Here is a 20,853-nt window from a genome sequence, read left to right on the forward strand (position 1 = left end):
TAAAGGCAGACTGCATGGCTAGTTGGACACCTCTGGAAGTGCGACTGAAATTCAAAGATGAAGACTGGATGGCCCAATACTCTATATAGAGTGCATGAGATACTTGGTGAAAGCATGAAAACACTCTTTAGGTTTTGGTTTTTTGAGCATGTGGTAGCTGTGCGCATGGGGAACACAACACAAGCAAAGATCACGATGGAAATGTTTCAATTCTTGAAGCAAAAATCCAGCTTCAGACAAAGGAAGCTCTTAAAGGTTACTAGTTAAGGGTTCTGGGAGAGACCAAGCAGCAAGTTTGGTGGGGCGACACTGTTCTGGGTTTTTAGGTGTCATTTGGGATTTGTAGAGTTTCATGCCTTTAATGTAAATAGAGGGTTTATGAATATTTTTGAGGTTATATTTTTTATTTTAAATTATAATATACAAATGTTAACATAGTTTAATTGCCATTTGTTAAGTGTGGAAACACCCCTGGCAGGGGAAAGCAAAGTGTGGCAGGTTATCTAAGGGCTGGGTACTATGGATATATGGCCCCGGTATGGGAACAGAAACGTAATACAGGCCAGGTATTTCAAAATTTCCAAGTCCTCTTCTCTTTTAACATGACGGATTCCAGCAAGAAACGATCACATGGGTAGGATTAGGTTTAAAAGTAACATTGCTCACTGTCACCATCTGGTGGTCAGCAGCTGTACTCAAACAGGCAATCGTCTGTTAACTGCTTACAAAGTGATACTGAAGATATCCTGTTGGCATGCTTGAGATGTCAGTGAAAGCCAAGCAAAGGGTGTGGCATAATATTTTATTCACATATTTAATGGAATACAAAGCCCCCCCAAAAAATCTGACCCCACCCCGAAACCCCAAAAATTGTGCACATCCGATCTTGTGGGAACTATTCCGTGTCACAGAAAAAAAAAAAAATAACCAGGAAACAAAGGAACTTTTTTTTTTAAACTGTTGGAGTGTAAGACTGCAGTTTTAATCTGATGGCCATATAAAAGTATGCCCTCTCATTGCGAATGAACCATTCGCAAAAAGTAACCACACCTGTCTAGAGTCAGTCGATAAAAAGGCTGCAGCAACAAACAAAACCAAAACATGAGTTTCTTACAGAAAAAAAAAAAAAAATTCCTTCGTCAAGCTTTTCCGTTACAACTACAAGGATGTAATAACTCCAGCACAATAATAATTTAGCTTTAAGGGACTGTAAATTCAGTCACTTTTCTATTCTTTTATGCAACCTCCTGCTAAGCTGCTTGTAAGGAATGAACATGTCCCCAATTTGACTTGGAACAGAAACAAAATATTGACAATTTTACAATTTAAAAAGAAAAGAAGGAAGAAAACTGCCAGCAGGGCTACCAATGGAAAACAACCTCAGATGTACTTGTGGCCAACCTAGGTCCAATAACATAAGCTTCATCAAAACAGCTTTCAAAGTGCTTTTTACACAACTAGCCATGTCTTCCAAGTGACTCTGCATCAATGGAACAATCCCATCATTTGGGACAAAAAACATCTGTCATTTCGGTCTGGCCAAAGATCTCAGTGAATCTCGTGACATGTAAAACAAACCAGCTTTAAGACAAAATGGGTTGGCAAACCCACTGATTGGTGAAGAAAAAAGAAAAAGAAAAATAACAGTAACATCACTGCCACTGAAGCCACACATCGCAGTGCATGACAAAGTTCATTTCAGAAGTTTGGGAAGGGGACCCGATCGCTCTCCCCCCCACCCACAGAAGTGTCACACCAATCACAAGAGGGTTTGTCTTAGTTCATTTTGACTCTCTTCCTGACCACTACACATCAAAACACACCAGAAAACAAGTTAACCCAATACAACACACACAATCCAAGATTCGTGGTCCAAAAGGTGCTGTCCAAAAAAGGTCCCGTTGTCCACTTTTTTTAGCTGTTCCGACATGCGAACAGTCGGTTTGAGCAATTTATGTAGTGGACAATGGAGAAAAGAAAAAAATATATATATATATATTAAAAAGAAAAGACATGTTCAGGATGACGGAGCTGCACTGTCAGTTACTGACTTCTAACAGTCGCTCTTGCAGGAGGAATAAACTGTAGCAGCTCGCTGTCCGTGTCTATTCCTCCCTCTCTAATTGTCTCAATCGGACCATCCAAGCCTGTTCCTCTCGGGTCAGGTCCTCACACCATGTAGGAGTTCTGGTTCTTCAGCTTGTCCAGCTCTTTGCTCTGTTGCCTCAGGAACAAGATTCTGCAGTTGCGAAAAAAAGAAAATGTAAATCAAAATGCATGTGTGTTAACAGCTGAGTCTATGCAAATGTAGCCATTTGCCTCACCTCTGCTCCCTCAGTGTGGCCTGGATTTCACACACTCTGACCAGAGACCGAAGATTTTTCATCTCTGTGCAGATTTCAGACATGTACAAGCTGCCCATGTTGTGGATGTCTTCACGCAACCGAGCCGCCTGGTGGAAAGGGAGAAGTGCATTTTGTCAACAAAAAACAAAAACATGAAAAACGCCAGCTTTCGTGTAACAAAGAGTTATCATAGATGCGATGGAGAACAGCATCTTTGAACACACACACTGTGTGTGTGTGTGTGTGTGTGTGTGTGTGTGTGTGTGTGTGTGTGTGTAAGAGAGAGAGAGAGAGTTCAGCATAAAATAAAACTCCAACACGGGGAGCAGAAAAGATGACAGAGTAGCACAACCAGAAGTGACAGTGAAAACATTTCACAGCACAAGCTCTTTACTCCATCATCATTTTTTCTGCAGTCTCAGTTTGTCCATACAAACATCAACACAATGAGCAGTAATAAAACTGAGGATATATCCATATATTGTACAGGCCCACTCACGACAAAGTCTGCTGAAAGTCACTCAAGAGCCAATTTCACTATCGAAAAATGGAATTCCAAGCTCTACATTTTTCCTTATAAAATGTGAACCTGTCTTCTGGAGGACTATACCTGTTTCTCTGTGTTCTCTGAAGGCCACCCTTGGATATGTCTGATGAGGTTTTCATCGAAATGAGCTGACAGGCTGGGAGTGAAGGAGCCAGGGGTGTCTGAGTGGCTCGCACTGCTGGACGGAGCGTGAGGCAACAAGGCACCAGATGCGTTTGATCCTGTGCACAACATGTCCTGGCTGCTGGAGGAAGACACGCAGGTGGAGACCGTGTTAATAAAATCCTGCTGCAGTTGTTCTGATGTTCTAGCTGATTACTGTTACACAGATCAGTCTATAATCTCACCGTCTAGCCTATGAATGGGGAAATATGGATGAATTATAAGCCTCACTAACATTTCCGGTTGTTCGGGGAACTGCATCATTGGGAGCTGAGTGTCCCCAAAATGACTACTCTCAAATAACACACAGACCTTGCTGCAAACCCTTTCTCAAAAGTAAACCGCTCCCATAAACACTATCTGGAAGACATGTTGCTGTATTTTGTAAAGCATGTTTTTGCAATTCAGGCCAGTTGTCCTTGTAGCTCTTGAATCCCCCCCCCCCCCGCTACTACTCATCGGCTTTGCCTCCACCAATCTATGCTGTGATGAAGTGATTTTAAATAATTCCTTCCTGAAAGTTACCTTCTCTGCTGCAGAGTCCTGGGGTCTTCTGGCCGCTTTTCTGCTGTCTGGGACAAGGAAGCTGAGCCTGGCTTCCCAGAAGACATGCTGCCCTGAAGAGGGAAAAACAGATGACGATGAGGAGAAACATGAATAAAAACAAGACACGGATACGAAAACCCACACAGAGAAGATGGTCCAGAGGAGTGCAGTCATAAACACAGCGTCTCTGCTCTGTTACTTTAGCTTCAAAGGCTCACCCTGGTTTGCGAGGATGAGACGCTGCCAGGATGCACACCCAAATGAGACTTCTGGTTGCTCTGTGGTGTGCCGTTCCGTGGTGAGACGTACGGCCGCGGCGATGATGTGTCGGACGTCAGGGAGACCGGCGACTGACTCGAGTGCTGGGCTGAAAACAGGAAAACATAAGATCGCCGTGGAAGAATAGGGGATTTGTCAGGTTGCACGTATCATTGTACAGAGTGTGAAGGAGGAAAATGAGCACTGATATTAGACCAGGTTTTTTTAGGACTAACAGCAAACAGTTAAAAAGGTAAAAAGGCTTGAAGAGGGAATACAACAGCATATAAAACATCCTTTATCCCAGAACATGGGACCATGTCTTGTGCTTTTCCCCCCACATAGCTGTAGTCAATCTAAAAAAAACCCTAAAGTTATACACACAGTAAAACAAGGACACAGAGAGCAGAAACCTTCCAAAGAAGATGAAAATCAGTATGTGACAGCAGATGGTGAAAAACAGCAAAGAGGCCGTACCTTGGTTGGAGTGCTGAGCAGCTGAGAGCAGAGCAGTGACGTTGAAAGCAGGTCCAGCAGTGAGGAGCTTATGAAGCACAGACTGCAAGGAAGCTTGGGTGACAGCAGCTGCCAATACTGGAGGGAGGAAAGAGGGACGTGTACACACACACACACACACACACACACACACACACACACACACACACACACACACACACACACACACACGTGAGTGAGCAAGAACACACAACAGGTGAGTGTATAAACATTAGAAGTCAGAAAACTCAGTTGAAATAAGAATCGAGTTAGTGCAACAGGGGAAACACTTGTAAAAAACAAAAAAGACAATCAAACACAGATTCTAATTTTTTTTTTTTTTCTATCACCAAAAGGGTCGATAACACTGTGGCCTCTTTGCTGTCTGACGCAAAATCTTAGAGGGTAAAAATCCAGCTCTTACCTGTCCGACAAGCTTCTTTATAACCACAGTGCACCAACTAAGTTCATATCAACAGACATAAGGAAGCTCACATGAACGAAGCCTAAATGTAGCCGAACTGCTAGCTTGTTTTACCACGCATCTTCAAATTCTGCTGGTTCTCATAAACTTAGCCCGCGCACTCATCCTGACTCTTTTTGGAAGTCATGCCTCAAGGCAGGAGCACGGCATGTTCCTTTTTATGCCGGAACACATGTGCTTCTTGGGGGTGGGGGTTACAAAAAGCAAAAACAAACAAGATGTTGTTGTTTTGAAAGATGACATATTTTGTTGTGTACGCAGGAATACCTGTGTGTAAAAACAAGCTTTCCAAACAGGACGCCCCCCCCCTTTTTTTTTCTAAGCTAAACAACTATGAAGTTGCAAACAACCCATAATATAACTCTGAGAACCAATTGTGCGCCTCTGTGCTGAATAAGACACTAGACCGGTAAGCAGTGTAAACCGCGCCCTCATCCTCACCCTCGTTCAGCTTGGCCACGTCCATGCTGCCGTTGTTCATCTGCAAAGTTGCTTGCAGCGCCGGGAGGAGCTGATGCAGGAGTGCCGGGTCCTGGAGCAGCGCCGGCGAGGGCAACTGGGCAGACGGAGGCGCCTGAACACTAGAGGACGAAGAAGAGGACGACATGCTGGAAGGGGTGGAGCCTATAGCGGCGGCAGCAGGGGTCAGGCTCTGAGAGGAAGAGGAGGAATGGCCGCAATTGGCTGCTGTGGACTGATCCACTGATGCGATTTCTGTGGAGACGAGCAGAGTGATGAACACAGAATGAATTCACGCTATATTCTGAAGCATAACTATATACACATGAACAAGATTTTATTGGTAAGTCGTACTTGTTGTGGCTTTGTCCTGCAAGGCCTCTTGTCTGTAGTCCATGTCCCTGGGAAAACTGTTTGCTGCCATCTTGACTGAGTCTTTCTGCCGTTGTTCCCTGAAGCAAAGCAAACAGGTTTTGTAAAGCAACAGCGATGATGTTAAGGACGTGGGCTGCGGTTTGAGCCTGTGCCTTAAGCTAATGATATTCTGATAGCATTGTGGTGCTAAAGCCGTCATGTGGGACTCTGCATGAGAACAACAACCTCAGTCACTGTCTCAGGTTAAAAAGCCAACAGACTTGAATAAAGTGAGCCTTGCCTCTCCAGCAGGTCCTTGGGCTTTTCCCACTGGGAGACCTCAGTTCTACAGTTGTAGTAGTACTTCTTCCCAGAGGAGCTAATGTGCTCTGTCCAGTCATCTGCTGGGTCCTAGTCACAAGGAAAATTGAGAGTCAAATAGTTAAAAAAAAAAAAAAACACTTCACCCCAAGTTCGTTTTGCTCAGTTTATACAAAAACTTTCCCAATAACATTGCCAAAGTAATGCAATTATTGTATGCATGATCATTTTTCATAAATTTTTTTTTATTATTATTGTTGTGACCCTTCACTTCAAAGTCAAAATATCTGATGTTTAGTCAATCTAACAAAGAAGTCACGCCAAGTTAGCTACATGGTCCTCCCGCCACGATGATCCGAAGAGCAGGTAAATTTAACCTTAGTTGGGAAAAGAAAATCCTGACAGTTCGTTTTTGGCCAGTTTCAACTTATTGTGTACTTTTTGATTGCATCTAATCCCCCCCACTTTATTCTCTTGGTAAAGCATACAACCTGCTGATCAAGCACTGGCAGACATACACTTCGCTGTTAGATCTAGGTACATCCCAACTACAAACCTTTCTGAAGCCCTACACACTGCCCTTTATACCTGTGCAACCTGCACAGGTATAAATATTGGCACTGGCACGTAGGCTTTTTGTCGATCCATTGCAGAAGCATGCATTCATTTTAAGTACCGACTGTTCATACAGGTTTAGGATGTTCCCTTGTTTTCATGAGCCATAATCTTCAAAGGCTATTTCACTGATACTAAAAAAACCTAGAACTGTAAAACTGAAAGCACAGTATCTGTTTCTGACTGTGTTTTTTTAATCCATCCATGCTATGTGATTTATGCAAATCTCCCCCAGATAAATTCTTCCGCTCTGTATAAAAGTACTTCCTTATTTTCCATACGCTCCCTCCTCAAACCAGTCCAGTCTGTCTGGTGAACAGGAAAAGGTTGCAAAGCATTCTGGTAGTTGCTGGTCTGTAGTTCTCTTTTCAGTGTTATTACACAACCCACTTCCCAGCAGTGACATTCCTCTTGAAGCCGTGAGCCATCACACCTTCTTTTGCTCCACTAAGCACTTTTCCAGCCTCAAAGTGCTCAAGTCAAAGTTTCTTCAAGCAACAGTGTCGGTTTTCCAGCACTCACATTTTTTTTCCTGAGGAGCACGCATTCAAGTTTCAAACAACTTGAGAGGATATGAAAGTGCTCTTTAAACTGATGTAACGCAAGGCAATCGATCACTTTGTGTAAATGGGTTACGAAGCTTCAAAAGCAAAGATCAACAAGTGGAAGAATTCATTTAAATTGTTTATTCCAGTGCTTGGAGGTAGCAGTCCTACTTCATTGTACATACTGGCAAGAGCTTACCTGAGTCAGCACATTTGGTAAACATAAATCCATTTTGCTTTGGGAGGTAAACATCTTTCATTTCCGAGCCTCGATAATGGACCGGGGCTTTTGAGTGTGGATGCGAGCTGGTATGTTTAATATTAATGATGATGCATATACTGACGACTCTGTTAGGATCTAACATTTCTCATCCACATCTGTACTAACTTTAAAACTGTGCTTTTGTAGGTGAGGCTTGAGCCCTTAAAACATATGATCTCATGCCTTCTCTGTGGAAAGAGTAATTAGATACCACATACTACTAGTAAAACCAACAGTATCTTAGTAACAATTCATTTAAAAAAAATTATATAATTTGATTTTTAGTACTGCAGTTCCCACAGTTATTGATATAACAGAATTAAGATAGACTCTAACGTAATTTGAATATTACACACTTAAAGTGAGCCATGTGTGCTCTGACAAGAGTCTGTAGGAAAGCTTACAAATGCACGGAGCAGTGGGTGCTTGCAGGAGCGGTTCAAATTAGTGTCAAACCAGACAATGTTGAATATTGTGTATTTGGTCCCACTGTGCAGTCCAACCAGTGAGAAATAACAATGTGTCTCTCATTCACACTGACAAATGGCAAATCGTTTAAACAAGGAAGTCCACATTCTAATCAGACCATCTACTACACAAGGAGCCTCTTACATAATTATGAAGTTACAGTCAAGCATTGTTGAGTTAGGTTTGATAAATGTCTGCATGAGAGAGGAAGATGGCTATCCATCACGCCCTGCATAAAATGTTCCATAGTGGCGTGGCTGCACTCTAAAGGAATCGCTGAAGGTTTTATAATCAGATAACACTGGGTAGATCCTTACCCTGTCTGCGGACTTGCTCTGAGCCGCATGCAAGTCGGTGCCATGGTGAGAACTGTTGTTGTGGGAGTTCTCCTGAGGAGAGCCACTGGTCCCTGCAACAAAGCCACTTGTCAAAGGAGAGAAAGCAAACGAGGCTCTGCTAAGAACTAAATCCTCAGGGAGAGTCACAACTGCACAACAGGGAAAAGAAATCAGCTTGCCTTTTGTTATTTTAGGCTTATACTTGCAGTTTACATTTACGTCTTAATCTGATGGCAGTATTATGGGAAGCTTTTTTTCCCACAACATGACAACTGGCAGGGGTGACCAGAGTCTTCATGACAATAACACATGACAGAAGAAGTTCACATAATATGTGAACTTCTTCTGTCATGTGTTATTGTTAATATTATGTTAATATTATTATGTCAGGGACCAGCATAGAAACAAAGACAGGGTTGACCTTTATGCCTATCTGAGCCCATCTGTGGTTACCGTTTCCCCTTCATAACAACCGCCTGAGATTAATCTTGCAATGGCATGCATGTGCAATGCCACCAGACTCACCGTTTTTCCCTCTGACGCTGTGAGAGGGTTTCGCCTTGCCATGTCCCGTGCCTTCCCCGTGTCTGCTGACAGGACTTTCGTCTGAGCGTCGCTGCATCTTGTAAGGGGGCACAGGATCTGACGACCCATCGCGCACCTTGTCGTAGCGGTGAAGGCTTGTGGCCTGGCTCTTTGGCTGAGATTTATGGGTCTAAAAAGGACAGTGCACAGCAGAATTGTTGAGATATGCTCAATCTCACACAGTGGTGTTCTTACCTCTCAATCAGGAGACCCTTTAAGTTGAATTAGAGCATTTTTATTTTTATTGTCATTCTATTGACATTTCTAGTAAATTCTTGTTTTGATAGAGTAACTGAAACACAAGGGCTGAAGTAAGACAGTCCACATATGAATTACCATTGTGATCAAACTGAAATGTATCCAGACAGTTGCTGATCACCTGCACACTGTGCTGACCTACGTTTATGGATCGTCATGACAGGTGACAGCTAACAACCTGAACATGACATACCTGATACGATTGGGGATCCCTTCTGTCGTTGCACCTGTGGAGACACACAGAACAAAGGTTAGAGCAAGATCTCAATGATGTTTTTTTATTTTCTATTTGTCACTTTGAAAACTGACTTTCTGGAGCATATACAGTTAGCTAAGTAGCTAGCGTTAGCCAAGTTAGCCTGACTTGCCATCTTATCATGATGTGTTAGCTCATACTGTAGTTCACATTGAATCGGTAATGTTTAAAGTATATCTTACAAATACCTAGAATAGGCAGGATTTACGATGTGAATACTATTAGGTGTAACGGTAGTCGACCAGCTAAGGTACATATCCGGAATCAACGGCTAACTAATTGCAGGCTAACCATGCTAGCTAACGGCTACAAGTAAACCTTAAACGCACAAATTAAATCAACGGCGTAAGAAAAACATGTTTCAAACGCTACGGTCTGAGTCTGATTTACCCATCGCTGACTCTTGTTGGTTTCCTTGCATACATCACCATCAAGACCGTGGTGATGTGTGTATGTGTGTGAGGGGGAACCGTGGCCTCCTGACTGCCTGGCTGCTCTCACAGCTCTTTTCTTCAGCTTCCTGATGTCTGTCCTGCCAAACAGAGAGCTAAAAGTCACGCACCGAATACCAGCACTGCATAGCGGCTGGTCTTTACTGAAAAAGAAAAACAAAAAAGAAACACCCTCAGTGCACCATCTGCCATGCAGTTACGGTATACGCTAAACTCGGCCGATGTAGTTCAGCGGAAGGCAGCAGATGGAGGAGGAAACGGTGAAGGCAGTAATGTTGGGCTAGGAGGATGAAGTTCCTGTTTGTCTTTTCAAATTAAAATACAATTTTAGTTATGCGTTTAGAAGATTATTATTATTATTATTATTATTATTATTATTAACGAAAAGCAAGACATGTATTATGTGAAACAGAATATCGCAAAAGAACTTCCACTCTTCCGTTTTAAAATTATAAAATATATGCTTAAGTCAAAACCACAAGTAACTGGGTTATCATTTTTAAATAAGTAATTATACTTTTTATGCGATGCTGGCAAAATGGCACAGAATAACAAAAATAACCGCACGTGGTTCTCTAACAAAAAGTGTTTGATTTTCACACCTCACCGTGGCATTTCCGCGTTGATGGGCTATTATTTTGAAGGAAGTCTCATCATATCCCGTATGAGCTCAGCTGTGTCTGGATAACGTGACGCAGTCTGTCAGTGCTGCTGTTGGCTGCTCAAAGTTCACCTCACGTCTCGGTAGTTTTAAGTTGTCAAGTGGGACTCTGCTTCAGCCTGCACGCTTTGTCGCTTTTGTGGTGTTGTCATATAGCTCCCGCACGAACACTTTGCCCAGCGTGAACAGGCCACAGCAGGCTAATATGTCCATTTTCTTACCACCCCTGGGTTTTGGCCTAATTGATACGTGGTTTATGTAGAATAGGGTAGTTGACTATAAATGCAATGAGTCCAGGGCATTTATAGTCAACTACTCAGATGTCTGGAGTCTACTGAGACAAGCACTGTACAGGGTTCCTGATGGACAGTCTGAACTTTGTGACCAGCGATATCTAATGCAGCTGTAGCTATACAGTGTATTCCATTATAGTAACAGAGACCCCAACATCACCATTTTCAAAATCAGAACATCCATATGTTTCATCATGTAAGACGTTATCTAGTACTAATATTGTGCATGACTGAGTGTCTGCAGTCATATGTGGGTAGCTGAACTGAAATAGGTCAACATTAAACTCCATGCTGTGTAACCTCCATGATGTGATTGGCGTATCGATTGCCTTCTGGCTTTATTTGTGTCAAACCGAACACATATTGATGGAATAAGAGACGGTCTTTCTTACATTGCGGTCAGTGGAACAGTGCATAACCTTTCAATACAAGTGGATGTTCAAACACAGCCTGTACTCTTTACATATTTTAAATGATATGGCTTGCATGACCTGGCCCTTATGGGATGGACAGTCTCTGGTGAGTGCATCCTTCTGTTGTTTTGCTTAGCAGTAACTTTTTTTCTACGTAAACACTATTGGAATTTAAAAAAACAAAATAAGACAGAAACATCCTTTATAATCTTTGTAACATGGCCTTGGAATATTAAAAGAATTAAAACTAAATCCTAGATAATCAATGTTGAGATATTCTATTCAAGGTGTTTCATTTTTGAACTGATTTTAGTGACAGAGCATTAAAAAATATCTCATGATTTTTACTATTTGTTGTTAATGCGTATGAACATTCAAAATATTCATTATTATATTATTTCACATGTTTAAATCAGTTTTACAGTATTGTGTAGCTTCAAACTCTTTGTACCTGATACTTGCATGCATGAGTAACAACAGAGTAACTCATACATAAATTAGTCTGTTGTGAGAGTGCAGGCCTTACTGTTTTTGGTTTTCACATACATTTCCAGCCCAAGAACAGATTTTTAGATATAAATCTAAAACTGAACCCGTGCAAAGGTCCTGCAGACATTATCCTCTACCCACGCTGGTGGATAGATCATGGGTAAAACTGTTGTACAAGCAAAGAAAGCAACATGCATTTTTATATATTTATTTTGAGATCTAAACTGAAATGTAATAACTGAGCTTTGTTTTGATCTTTTCCTGAAATTATTGCAAGAAATATTGATTATTTAAACACGCCAAACTGAAATATATATATAAATAATATATATAAATAATGGACATGGCTTTGTTGATACTTGATAAGAACTGTTACAATAAAAATCAGCAATAGGGGGCACTAATATCTCAGTATGTTGTTCGGGGCCATCTAAAGACAAATACACTCTTTCCTTTTTCCTTTTCACATGTGGTACATTCCCTCTTTACACAAGAAAAAAGAGAGAGTTTAAGTCTGCTGAGATGGTTTCTTTGTCCTTTTTTTCTTCTATTCTTAGGAGGGATGCTAAACCAAACTGAGCATAGAGGTATGTAGAATATAGAATATGAACCAGAGTATGGTTTCATTATATCCTTTTCCTTATATCCTGTGTGATGAGCACAGTGACACTGAATCTTCCATATAGAAGGCTTTTAATCACACCTTTTGTTTAACCTCTGACCTCTCTCATCTGGCTTCTGACCTCACCTTCTGACCCTCAAAAACACAACCTAGAAGATAAGAGCAGGTGCAGGTTTGTTCGTTTGTACGTGTGCTTATGCATGTCCTGCCACTTACCCGGTAGGCATGTGCATGCTGCTATCATCAATGATGTCTGGAACTGAGCCACATACCGACAGAGAGGAGGACTACAGGTTTCTCCACAGCATGCTGATGGAGAAGAAGCTTCACTTGCTCTTCAAGGTGAACGCACGTTTGTGCTGTAATGAGCTGTGATCACTCAATCTGTCCATCCAAGTCACAGAATTCACTTCATTTAAAGTGAATTTGGTATTCAGATCCTATTGTTAGCAGTATTATGTGTTTATGTTTTATTATGTACAAGTAATGCCACTGGATTAGAGTGCTGTTAATATTATGTACACTGGAAAGTGCCACAATATGTACTTCAGGTACATATTATGCACAATTAAGATACTTATGATTATAACTTATACTTAAGTAAAAGGATTAAATGCTTATTTTCCAGTCTGCAGATGACAAGAATTATGCACACACACACACACGCACACACACACACAAATTCGATGCTGAGTTTAACTAATTTAATTACATGTAAACTTTCCATGAAATGTTGTTACATAAATAAAATCTGGTCGGGGGCTGTTCTGGAAGTGATTCAGGGCAACAGGAGTCTCATGGTGGCCTTAGCTCAGCAGTTGCTCTTAATCATTTTTTCCCTTAAAGGCGTCAGCATTTACAGGATTTAACTGTAAAAAGAACAGTGTCCTGTATTTTTTTACAGCAAGTGCAACAGTGTACTATATTTTCCACCAGTCTCAAAAACAATAAAACCATATCACAGATTCACTACAGCTGTGTGCTGTATTAAAGGTTTATATTTACAGTACTTTGGGATTTTTTTAAATTTCTTTAAATCTATATTAGTAGCCAGTTGTTTTCACAGCAGTAGTATTAGTAGTTATTGATAAGTAACTAGTAATAGTTAAAGTTCCCCTTTACTGCAGAGAAAAGCTCTTGCATGATCCTCTCCTTACTTGCCAGATTCACGAGCAACTGAAGCGTTTTGAGAAGCGAAGCCCCGTCCCCGTCCAGGAGCACGCGGCGAATCTGGCCTCAAGTGTAAGTGACCGTCTCCAAACATCTTTTGCAGATAGACACACTGCCGAGGATGACAGCTTGACAGAAGAGGGAACAGAGGTTATCTCACCAATGGTCTTCTCTCACTTTCCTGTCACAAAGAGGATTTCTTCTTATGTGTGCTGAATTATGAAATGTTGTCTCAAGCGCTGTCACCTTAGATATCATCGTTTGAAAAGGCTGTTTTAAAGGAGTTTTTTTTTCTTAACTCATGAGCCAAGAGTTAGATCATTGAAGACTGAGCACCAAGCGGGAGCCGCGGAAATCATTCCATCTAATGTTTCAGGAAAACAATTAATGTCAGATTTAGGCTGACGTGACAGACAGATGTGCGTCATCCTCACTCCTGTTACCATCCCGTCTTTCTTTCATTTTCATCCATCCCCATGACTAATTTGTATATTTCGATTAACCCCCACCTTTATTTCTGATTTCACCACCTTTGTCCAGGACAATGTCCAAATTGAATTTTTTTTAACCCTTTTCCCTTCCATATATTCTTCTCTCCACCCCTTTTCTTGTTCTCTTTTCCTTCCATTTCTTCTTTTTTTCATATCCATATACTGTAATATCTGCCATGTTTCCATTCTGTCTCTCTGCTACACTCCCCCACTTCAGCTCCCTCCCTTCAGTCCCCTTGCTTCAGATTCAGTACGACAGCCACTCTCTGCCTGGCTTAAATCATCAGGACCTACTGCAAGGGCCAAACCGAGGTTCTGTTTCCCCTCAGAGAGGCTTCTGTTTGCTCACAGTGGAAACTAATGACCTTCATGCATTGTGTCTCTGGAGTGTGCCTCGACATCTTGAAGCAGTAGAAGTCATTACAGTAATATGCCTGACAAGACGGGCGACTGCACACAGTCACTCGCCGCCTCTCCACTTGCTGCCGACGGTCAAGGCTGTTCTGTTTTAGCTGTCACCACAGCTGTCATGTAGCCTTGAACATTCAGAAGTGTTCTCTTTTTTTTTCCGACAGTGACTCGAGACGCAAAGCTAAAACAGGAAACAGACAAATGGTTCACACCAGGATGAGAAAACTCCCCGTGAGGCAAACAGGGTTTTAGGAAAGTGTCTGAAATAACGACAGCACTGACGTTGTGTCCGGCAGATATAAATTTCATGAACCTTTTATGCGTTTTTGCTTGTTCCCCTACCTGAAAACGTCACAAAAGCCTTAACATAAAAAGAGTACCTCTAATTATAAACATCCGACCTCTCCCTTCTTCCCTGTTCCAGTTGGCAGAGGAGCTCATATACCAGGGTTGGAGAGAGGAAGTCAAAGAGCTGCTTGCCCTCATTTCCAAACCCCACTTTCAGGTAAAAATATTTCCTTCCACAGTGACATGTTACTGTAACTTCACATGTGTCAAGCTAAAGCTTCCCCTCTCCTGGGCCAGTTATATAGCATTTTTAGCAAAGGTAATATATATATATATATATATATATATATATATATATATATATATATATGTAGCGGTTCCGAATGACAGCAATATCAGGAAGAAGGAACACGAGAAGCTGGAGAAATACCAAGGGCTCAGAGAAGAGCTCGAGAGGATGTGGAGGGTGAAGGTAACGGTGGTCCCCGTGGTAATCGGAGCACTAGGTGCGGTGACTCCCAAGCTAGGCGAGTGGCTCCAGCAGATCCCGGGAACAACATCGGAGATCTCTGTCCAGAAGAGCGCAGTCCTGGGAACAGCTAAGATACTGCGCAGGACCCTCAAGCTCCCAGGCCTCTGGTAGAGGACCCGAGCTTGAAGGATAAACCGCCCGCAGGGGCGTGCTGGGTGTTTTTTTTTATATATATTACCTTTGCTAATAATATATATAATATATAATACAGAGGTAAAGCGTGTCATCAACATGTTGATCCCATATTTTTTATTTTCAGCAGAACACAGAAAACACAGCAGAGATAATGCACCATTTTAAGAAAAATATTAGCTCAATTTGATTTTGATGGAAGCAATGTGTCTCAAAAAGGTTTCCCAGGGACAAATTTACCACTGTGAAACACCCCATCTTCTTTTAACTACAGTCTGTAAATACCTGGGAACTGAGGAGACAAGCTGCTGGGTTTTTGGGAGGGGAATGCTGTCCCATTCCTGTCTGATAGTGATAATATTCTAGCATTGTCTTGGATGAGAGTATATGTTGTTCTAAAACCTTTCAGCATTCATGGTGCAAGCTTCCAATTCCATACCAGAGATGCAGGCTTTTGAACTGAGAGCTGATAACAAGCCAGATGGTCCCTCTCCTCTGTAGTCCAGAAGAATTTTGAACCGTCTGACCACAGAAAGGTTTTCCTCTTTTCTTCGGTCCTTTTCAAAAGTACCCGATAGAGCTTTAACCTGCATTTATGGATGGCATAGTGAGCTGTGTTTACAGGCAATGATTTCTGAAGCATTCTGAGCCCATGCAATGCCTGTATATAAAATGTCATTGTATCTACTCTGGTCAACAGCATCCACGCTTCGTACTGATGTCCACAATTCCATTTATATTTCTCTCACAATCCAGGAGCACCTCCAGAATTATTTCATATGGGAGGCACTTAAAATATTGGGGTGGCACACTAAAAACAGAATTTCCAGTTTTGTTATGCTGTTGGCAAATATAGGTTACTTGAAAAATATGGCAAAAAAAGAGGGGGGAAAAGAATTATATGCCTAGTTAATTTCCAGCTATTAAAGTTGAGCGGTGGCCAGTGGCCCCCCTGACCCCTCTTGGTGCGCCCCTGTCACAATCAAAAAAACAAACAAAATCATTTCACTAGTACATATGACATCCATCTCGGACCTTCTTTTAACAAGGTGTACAAGAACTTAAAGTTAACCAGCACAATTTTACCGTGTACACCTTGTAAAACTAGCAGTAGAAAAATTAAAGAGCTTAAAAAATCTGCCGCGTTATCGTTCTCTCTTGTCCCTCCCACTCACCACTTCCTGTTCTTCTAAATCACAGAGGAGGAGACTACTCAGCAATGATTATTTTAATAGAAACGCTTTAGCGAAATTTATCAGTAGACTTTTAAATGACCTTGAAGGTAGTAGTAGTATAAGGTAACTCCCAACTCTTGGGGGCGATTGTGGCTCAAGAGTTGGGAGTTCGCCTTGTAATCAGAAGGTTGCCGGTTTGAGCCCCGGCTTGGACAGTCTCGGTCGTTGTGTCCTTGGGTAAGACACTTCACCCGTTGCCTACTGGTGGTGGTCAGAGGGCCCGGTGGCGCCAGTGTCCGGCAGCCTCGCCTCTGTCAGTGCCCCACAGGGTGGCTGTGGCTACAATGTAGCTTGCCATCACCAGTGTGTGAATGTGTGTGTGGATGACAGGTTGTGTAAAGCGCTTTGGGGTCCTTAGGGACTAGTAAAGCGCTATACAAATACAGGCCATTTACCATTTATAAGTGTACACAAACATAAAATAAATAAAAGGAAAACAGACAGAAATCAATATATGATCCCACATGCTTCTGGTGTTGTCATTTTGATAGTTTAAACATTTTTTATGTTTTCTACGCTATATTGTAAAAAAAATCATTGCAATCTGTTTTATTTACATTTATTTACGTTTTACATGGCATTCTGACTTTTTCAGAATTGGTTAAAGGCCTGTAACACTATGCCAGTGCACATTCAGCAGTCAGCCAGTATATAAGCTGGTGAAGAGCTGCTCTGTCAGTGAGTGGGACAGCTTTGAATGGTTTGCCTGAGGATGAGATGAGATAAGATGAGTCTTTAAGCAACCAGTAAGTAGCAAGTGTTTGCCTGTAGCAGAAGTGTTTTCCCTTTGACTTGGTTAAACATCTCCTTTACTTTTCAGGATATTTTAGCTTGTGGTCCTTTTGTTTGGCTGAAATAGCACTGCAGCAGACTCTGTGAGTCAAGTCCTTAATGAAATATTATTTTCTCACAACTCACTCTATTTGGCTTTTTCCTTTCCTGGTTATACTAATGTTAGTCCCCTCATCTCCTAGCCAGGCACTTAGCGAACAGCATGAAAGGTGTGTATAGTGGTGGATGTGGTTCTAATATGCAGTGCTTTGAGTATAAAAGTGCTATATAAGTAAAGCTCCATTTTTAGGATGCATTGTAAAGAATTTCATGTGGTATGGACGTCTGTGATTTGCAGTGAGCCATCAGGAGCCCAGCCACTGGACCTGTTTTAATACTTCCTGGTTTGTCTTGCTCTAAAGCTCTAAAGCTGCAATTGTTGCAAATGTCGTAACAAGAGACAAGATTTCATATTTACCCAGCACACCCAATATGAAACATGGAAATCTTTAGCTGCTGATAACTTTACACTTTGCTGCAGAGAGATAGATCAGAAAATCAATACTGCCCTCATGCCTGTCTTTTAACAGCCAGTTAGCTTAGCTTAGCAAGAAGGCAAAGAGTGACCTAATTGGAGATGCAGTTAACTTGTTTTATTAGAAAAAACCGACACAAAAAATGGAACAAATATTCATTAGAATAGTTTCTTATTTTTCCCCGTTTACAGTTTTTATCTTATGCTAGTAATTCACAGCTTCTTGCTATTTTCAAGAGCGATAGAAAAGAGGCTTCAGTCTTATCTAAGTATTCAAGGAACTGACTCTTTTTGCTAAACACAAACATTACTTGAACTGTGAAAGGGTGCATGTTTCTTCCACAAGGATTTTCAGATATGATGATGAAATATGAGACGAAATGAAAAAGCAGCCAAAAAAACTTGTTGCTTTGTTCACTTCTGTCTCAGCTCTCCAGCACCAAAGATTCAATAGCAACAATGAAAAGTAATTGTGTACTTCTCAGTAATTTTTTCCAAGATAGTTGACATTAAAATTGTAGCTGACAGCTCAATCTCCGTTCATGCTACAAGCACACATATACATTAAACGACTTACACTATATGTTTCCTACAATCCACTCTTATATGAGTCACTCTAAGTGGCAAATTAATCTGACCGTAAAGTTCATTTTTAAATTGATTACACCTCATCATTCTGCAGCTGAGAGGTGCTGACATCTATTAACCACACTAGCACTGAAGCTAATCTACTCCCGAGTTATGTTTATTAGTGTGCACTCATATAGTGGTCCACACTCCTCAAACGCACAGTTCCTTCTTTCGGATCTGCTGACAGTCATTTTTCAGATGCACATACACATACACGTAGCATACGTACACAGCGCATATGGTTTTCCAGTGAACTGCAGAAGTTGTGGCTTTTCCTAATGAGGAGCAGAAGCCAGCCGACAACTAACAGGTTTGTTTGAACAGCCCTAATGACCTGTTTGTTCTTGGCCACAGTGCACGGGCTCGCACATACTTATAAGAGACACTGGGTATAATATCCTGTAAATGAATGTTTGTTTTTTTAAAACCTGTCTGTGAAAGTGGCCAGAGACACGTTGCTCACTCATTGGCAGCTTTTGAGCAGAGTAACTGTTGATGGATATGCGGATAACAAGTAGACTAACTGACAGATGGATTGGCTGATTATTAAAATTAAGTTGATGAGCACATGTTCCCCCCCTCTTCTCATTCTTTCATATTACAGTAAATGACCTTCTTGTTTGGAACTGCATTTTGCACAGGCTCGCAGAGAGAGGGATTAACATTTATGCTGTGTGTTGCTTTTCAGCAAACAAAACCGGGGATTTCACACTGCCAAAGCAACCATATCAAAAAGAATTTAAATGAACTGCCTGGGTATTGATAGCAAGTCAAAGATCTATTCGCTGGGAAGTGATCCTTTATAAGATGCGCGATGTTTGAGCTGAGCCAGATGGCTGCAGGCAGAGCCAGTGTTAGTGATGAGGGGGAGCTGCTTTCAGGTGGCCCACAGGCTGGTGGTACATTCCAAACTAAATCAGGCTGACATTCCAGGAGGAAACTGCTGCCTCTGGATTAGGTAAGTGTATTCGGGGCGAAGCTTGGCTGTCAACCTTTCTAAGACTACGCTTTACCTAACAGATGATCTAAACGTGTAAGCTGGTGACATTAGGGACACTGGGGATAGCGGGGACAGCAGTTCTACTGCCTACCTAAATTCAAACTGGACAAGTTTTCCAATGACACCTCCAGCATTTGTGCACAGGCTGAATCTGACAGCAGCTTGACAGCCTGCATGCCTCATTATGTTCAGAGTATGTATGGCCTGGGACACTTACAGAGGAGTATTTCTTTTCGGTGCATGTCAGATTGATTGGACTCAGCCCAGTGTATTTCCAGGATCCCAGAATGCAAAGTGACATTAACTCAAAGCTGAACACCATCTTGACTGTTTTTTCTATTCCTTTTGCAGAGTCTCCTGCATGTCCATGACGCTGTAGCTCAGAGAGACTTTGAGCCTGTTCTGCCACCCATACCTGATGACGCACTGGAGGACGAGGAGGATTCGGTCAAAATTGTCAGTTTGGTCAAAACCAAAGAGCCTCTGGTCAGTACAGTCTGCTCAAAGGTCAGGTTTTAAAAAAGAAACCGACAGAGAGAGAGCCACGATGCAGCGGTTATGTGAATCTTCATTTAACTCTTAGCAGCGAAACAAATAAACACATTTGATACAACTAATTTCCAGTGACAGAGGCCAGAGGCCGGTTACAAAAACGTCATGCCGAGAAAATGAATTCCTTCTGTCTGTGCTGCGTGCCAGCTTGTCTCTAATACGGCCTGCCTGGTCTCAGACCTCACGCAAAACATAGAGAAATGCAAACATTTAGGTCAAAGCTACCATGTAATGAGGCGACTGTGCCTAAAAATGCGCAATTTGTCCAGCCACATTAACTGACACACACGGGCAATCCAGCGCAATGAGCACATCTAATAGGTTGAAATTTTCTCCAGGGACTGAATTCATGCTGTGTTGCTGAACAGCGTGACTGCTAAAGCAGCGTATGCCAAGGTGTAGCGGGACGAAAGCCTTTGACAGGATCACATTTGCCTCTAGGCTGAAACATAAGGCAGCTTTCCTCAGCTCAAAATTTACAGAGTCAATTCTTCCACATCTCTTTTGCCATATATCTGCAGAGACGAGCGGCACGGTTCCAGCATTGTTGTGCAGATGTGTATGGTGTGCAAAACTTGTGTGTATAAACAGCAAAAAAAACCCCAAAAAAACCCTCTTAATGGCATTTTAAAGCCGTTCTGCTCGTTTAGAATGATTGTTACTGATGAAGATCAACTAGTTTCGAGGTCTTTAATCAAAGCTTATTTTCTCGATGGTATCGGAATGATTCCCCATATTCAACATTCAGCCATTGTCAGGTTTTTTTTTTTTTTGATATTTCCTGGATCAAGTGAAACGGGGCAGGAAACCAGTAAAACTACAAAGCGTGCATACCTCTGCCAATGCCACAAATCCTCTAAATTTGTTATTATAATCAG

The 20,853-nt window shown here is 41.8% G+C and overlaps 2 protein-coding genes across 4 annotated transcripts in view; one reads left to right on the forward strand and one right to left on the reverse strand.

Moving 5' to 3' along the window:
• Positions 1-830: 830 nt before the first annotated feature.
• On the reverse strand, positions 831-10,043 carry LOC146688170 (WW domain-containing adapter protein with coiled-coil-like). 2 transcript variants are annotated; one of them, XM_085440498.1, is made up of 13 exons: positions 9,689-10,043; positions 9,236-9,269; positions 8,725-8,914; positions 8,179-8,270; positions 5,952-6,061; positions 5,651-5,748; positions 5,279-5,551; positions 4,336-4,452; positions 3,819-3,967; positions 3,580-3,671; positions 2,956-3,133; positions 2,325-2,452; positions 831-2,239 (listed from the first exon to the last, which is right to left on the reverse strand). In XM_085440498.1, the coding sequence occupies exons 1-13, from the start codon at positions 9,727-9,729 to the stop codon at positions 2,170-2,172; spliced, it is 1,572 nt and encodes a 523-aa protein (XP_085296624.1). In that variant the 5' UTR covers positions 9,730-10,043; the 3' UTR covers positions 831-2,169. The 2 variants fall into 2 exon arrangements, with proteins under 2 accessions (XP_085296624.1, XP_085296623.1); XM_085440497.1 differs by having other exon boundaries at positions 2,956-3,136.
• The window catches only part of LOC146688171 (MAGUK p55 subfamily member 7-like), a 37,514-nt gene continuing 25,728 nt past the window's right edge, over positions 9,068-20,853 (forward strand). Inside the window, exons 1-6 of one of the 2 annotated variants that reach the window (XM_085440495.1) lie at positions 9,068-9,292; positions 12,164-12,193; positions 12,452-12,570; positions 13,393-13,470; positions 14,725-14,805; positions 19,775-19,909. In XM_085440495.1, the coding sequence (XP_085296621.1) occupies positions 12,169-12,193; positions 12,452-12,570; positions 13,393-13,470; positions 14,725-14,805; positions 19,775-19,909 (438 nt within the window). In that variant the 5' untranslated portion in view covers positions 9,068-9,292; positions 12,164-12,168. The remainder of the gene's footprint in view (positions 9,293-12,163; positions 12,194-12,451; positions 12,571-13,392; positions 13,471-14,724; positions 14,806-19,774; positions 19,910-20,853) is intronic. The other variant, XM_085440496.1, reaches the window with a different exon arrangement.

The sequence above is a fragment of the Copadichromis virginalis genome, linkage group LG18 (assembly GCF_057382275.1).
Source record: "Copadichromis virginalis isolate Kocher_CV1m ecotype Utaka linkage group LG18, C_Virginalis_male_GT1.1, whole genome shotgun sequence".
NCBI classification, from domain to species: domain Eukaryota; kingdom Metazoa; phylum Chordata; class Actinopteri; order Cichliformes; family Cichlidae; genus Copadichromis; species Copadichromis virginalis.

What these genes read in the sequence shown, in the direction of transcription:
- LOC146688170 (XM_085440497.1), bottom strand. Translation starts at nt 9,729, where the DNA reads ATGGTGATGTATGCAAGGAAACCAACAAGAGTCAGCGATGG. An exon ending in GGGATCCCCAATCGTATCAG is followed by an intron (nt 8,915 to 9,235) that starts GTATGTCATGTT and finishes TGTCCTTTTTAG; the next exon opens with ACCCATAAATCTCAGCCAAA. An exon ending in TGCTCAGCACTCCAACCAAG is followed by an intron (nt 3,968 to 4,335) that starts GTACGGCCTCTT and finishes TCCTGTTTTCAG; the next exon opens with CCCAGCACTCGAGTCAGTCG.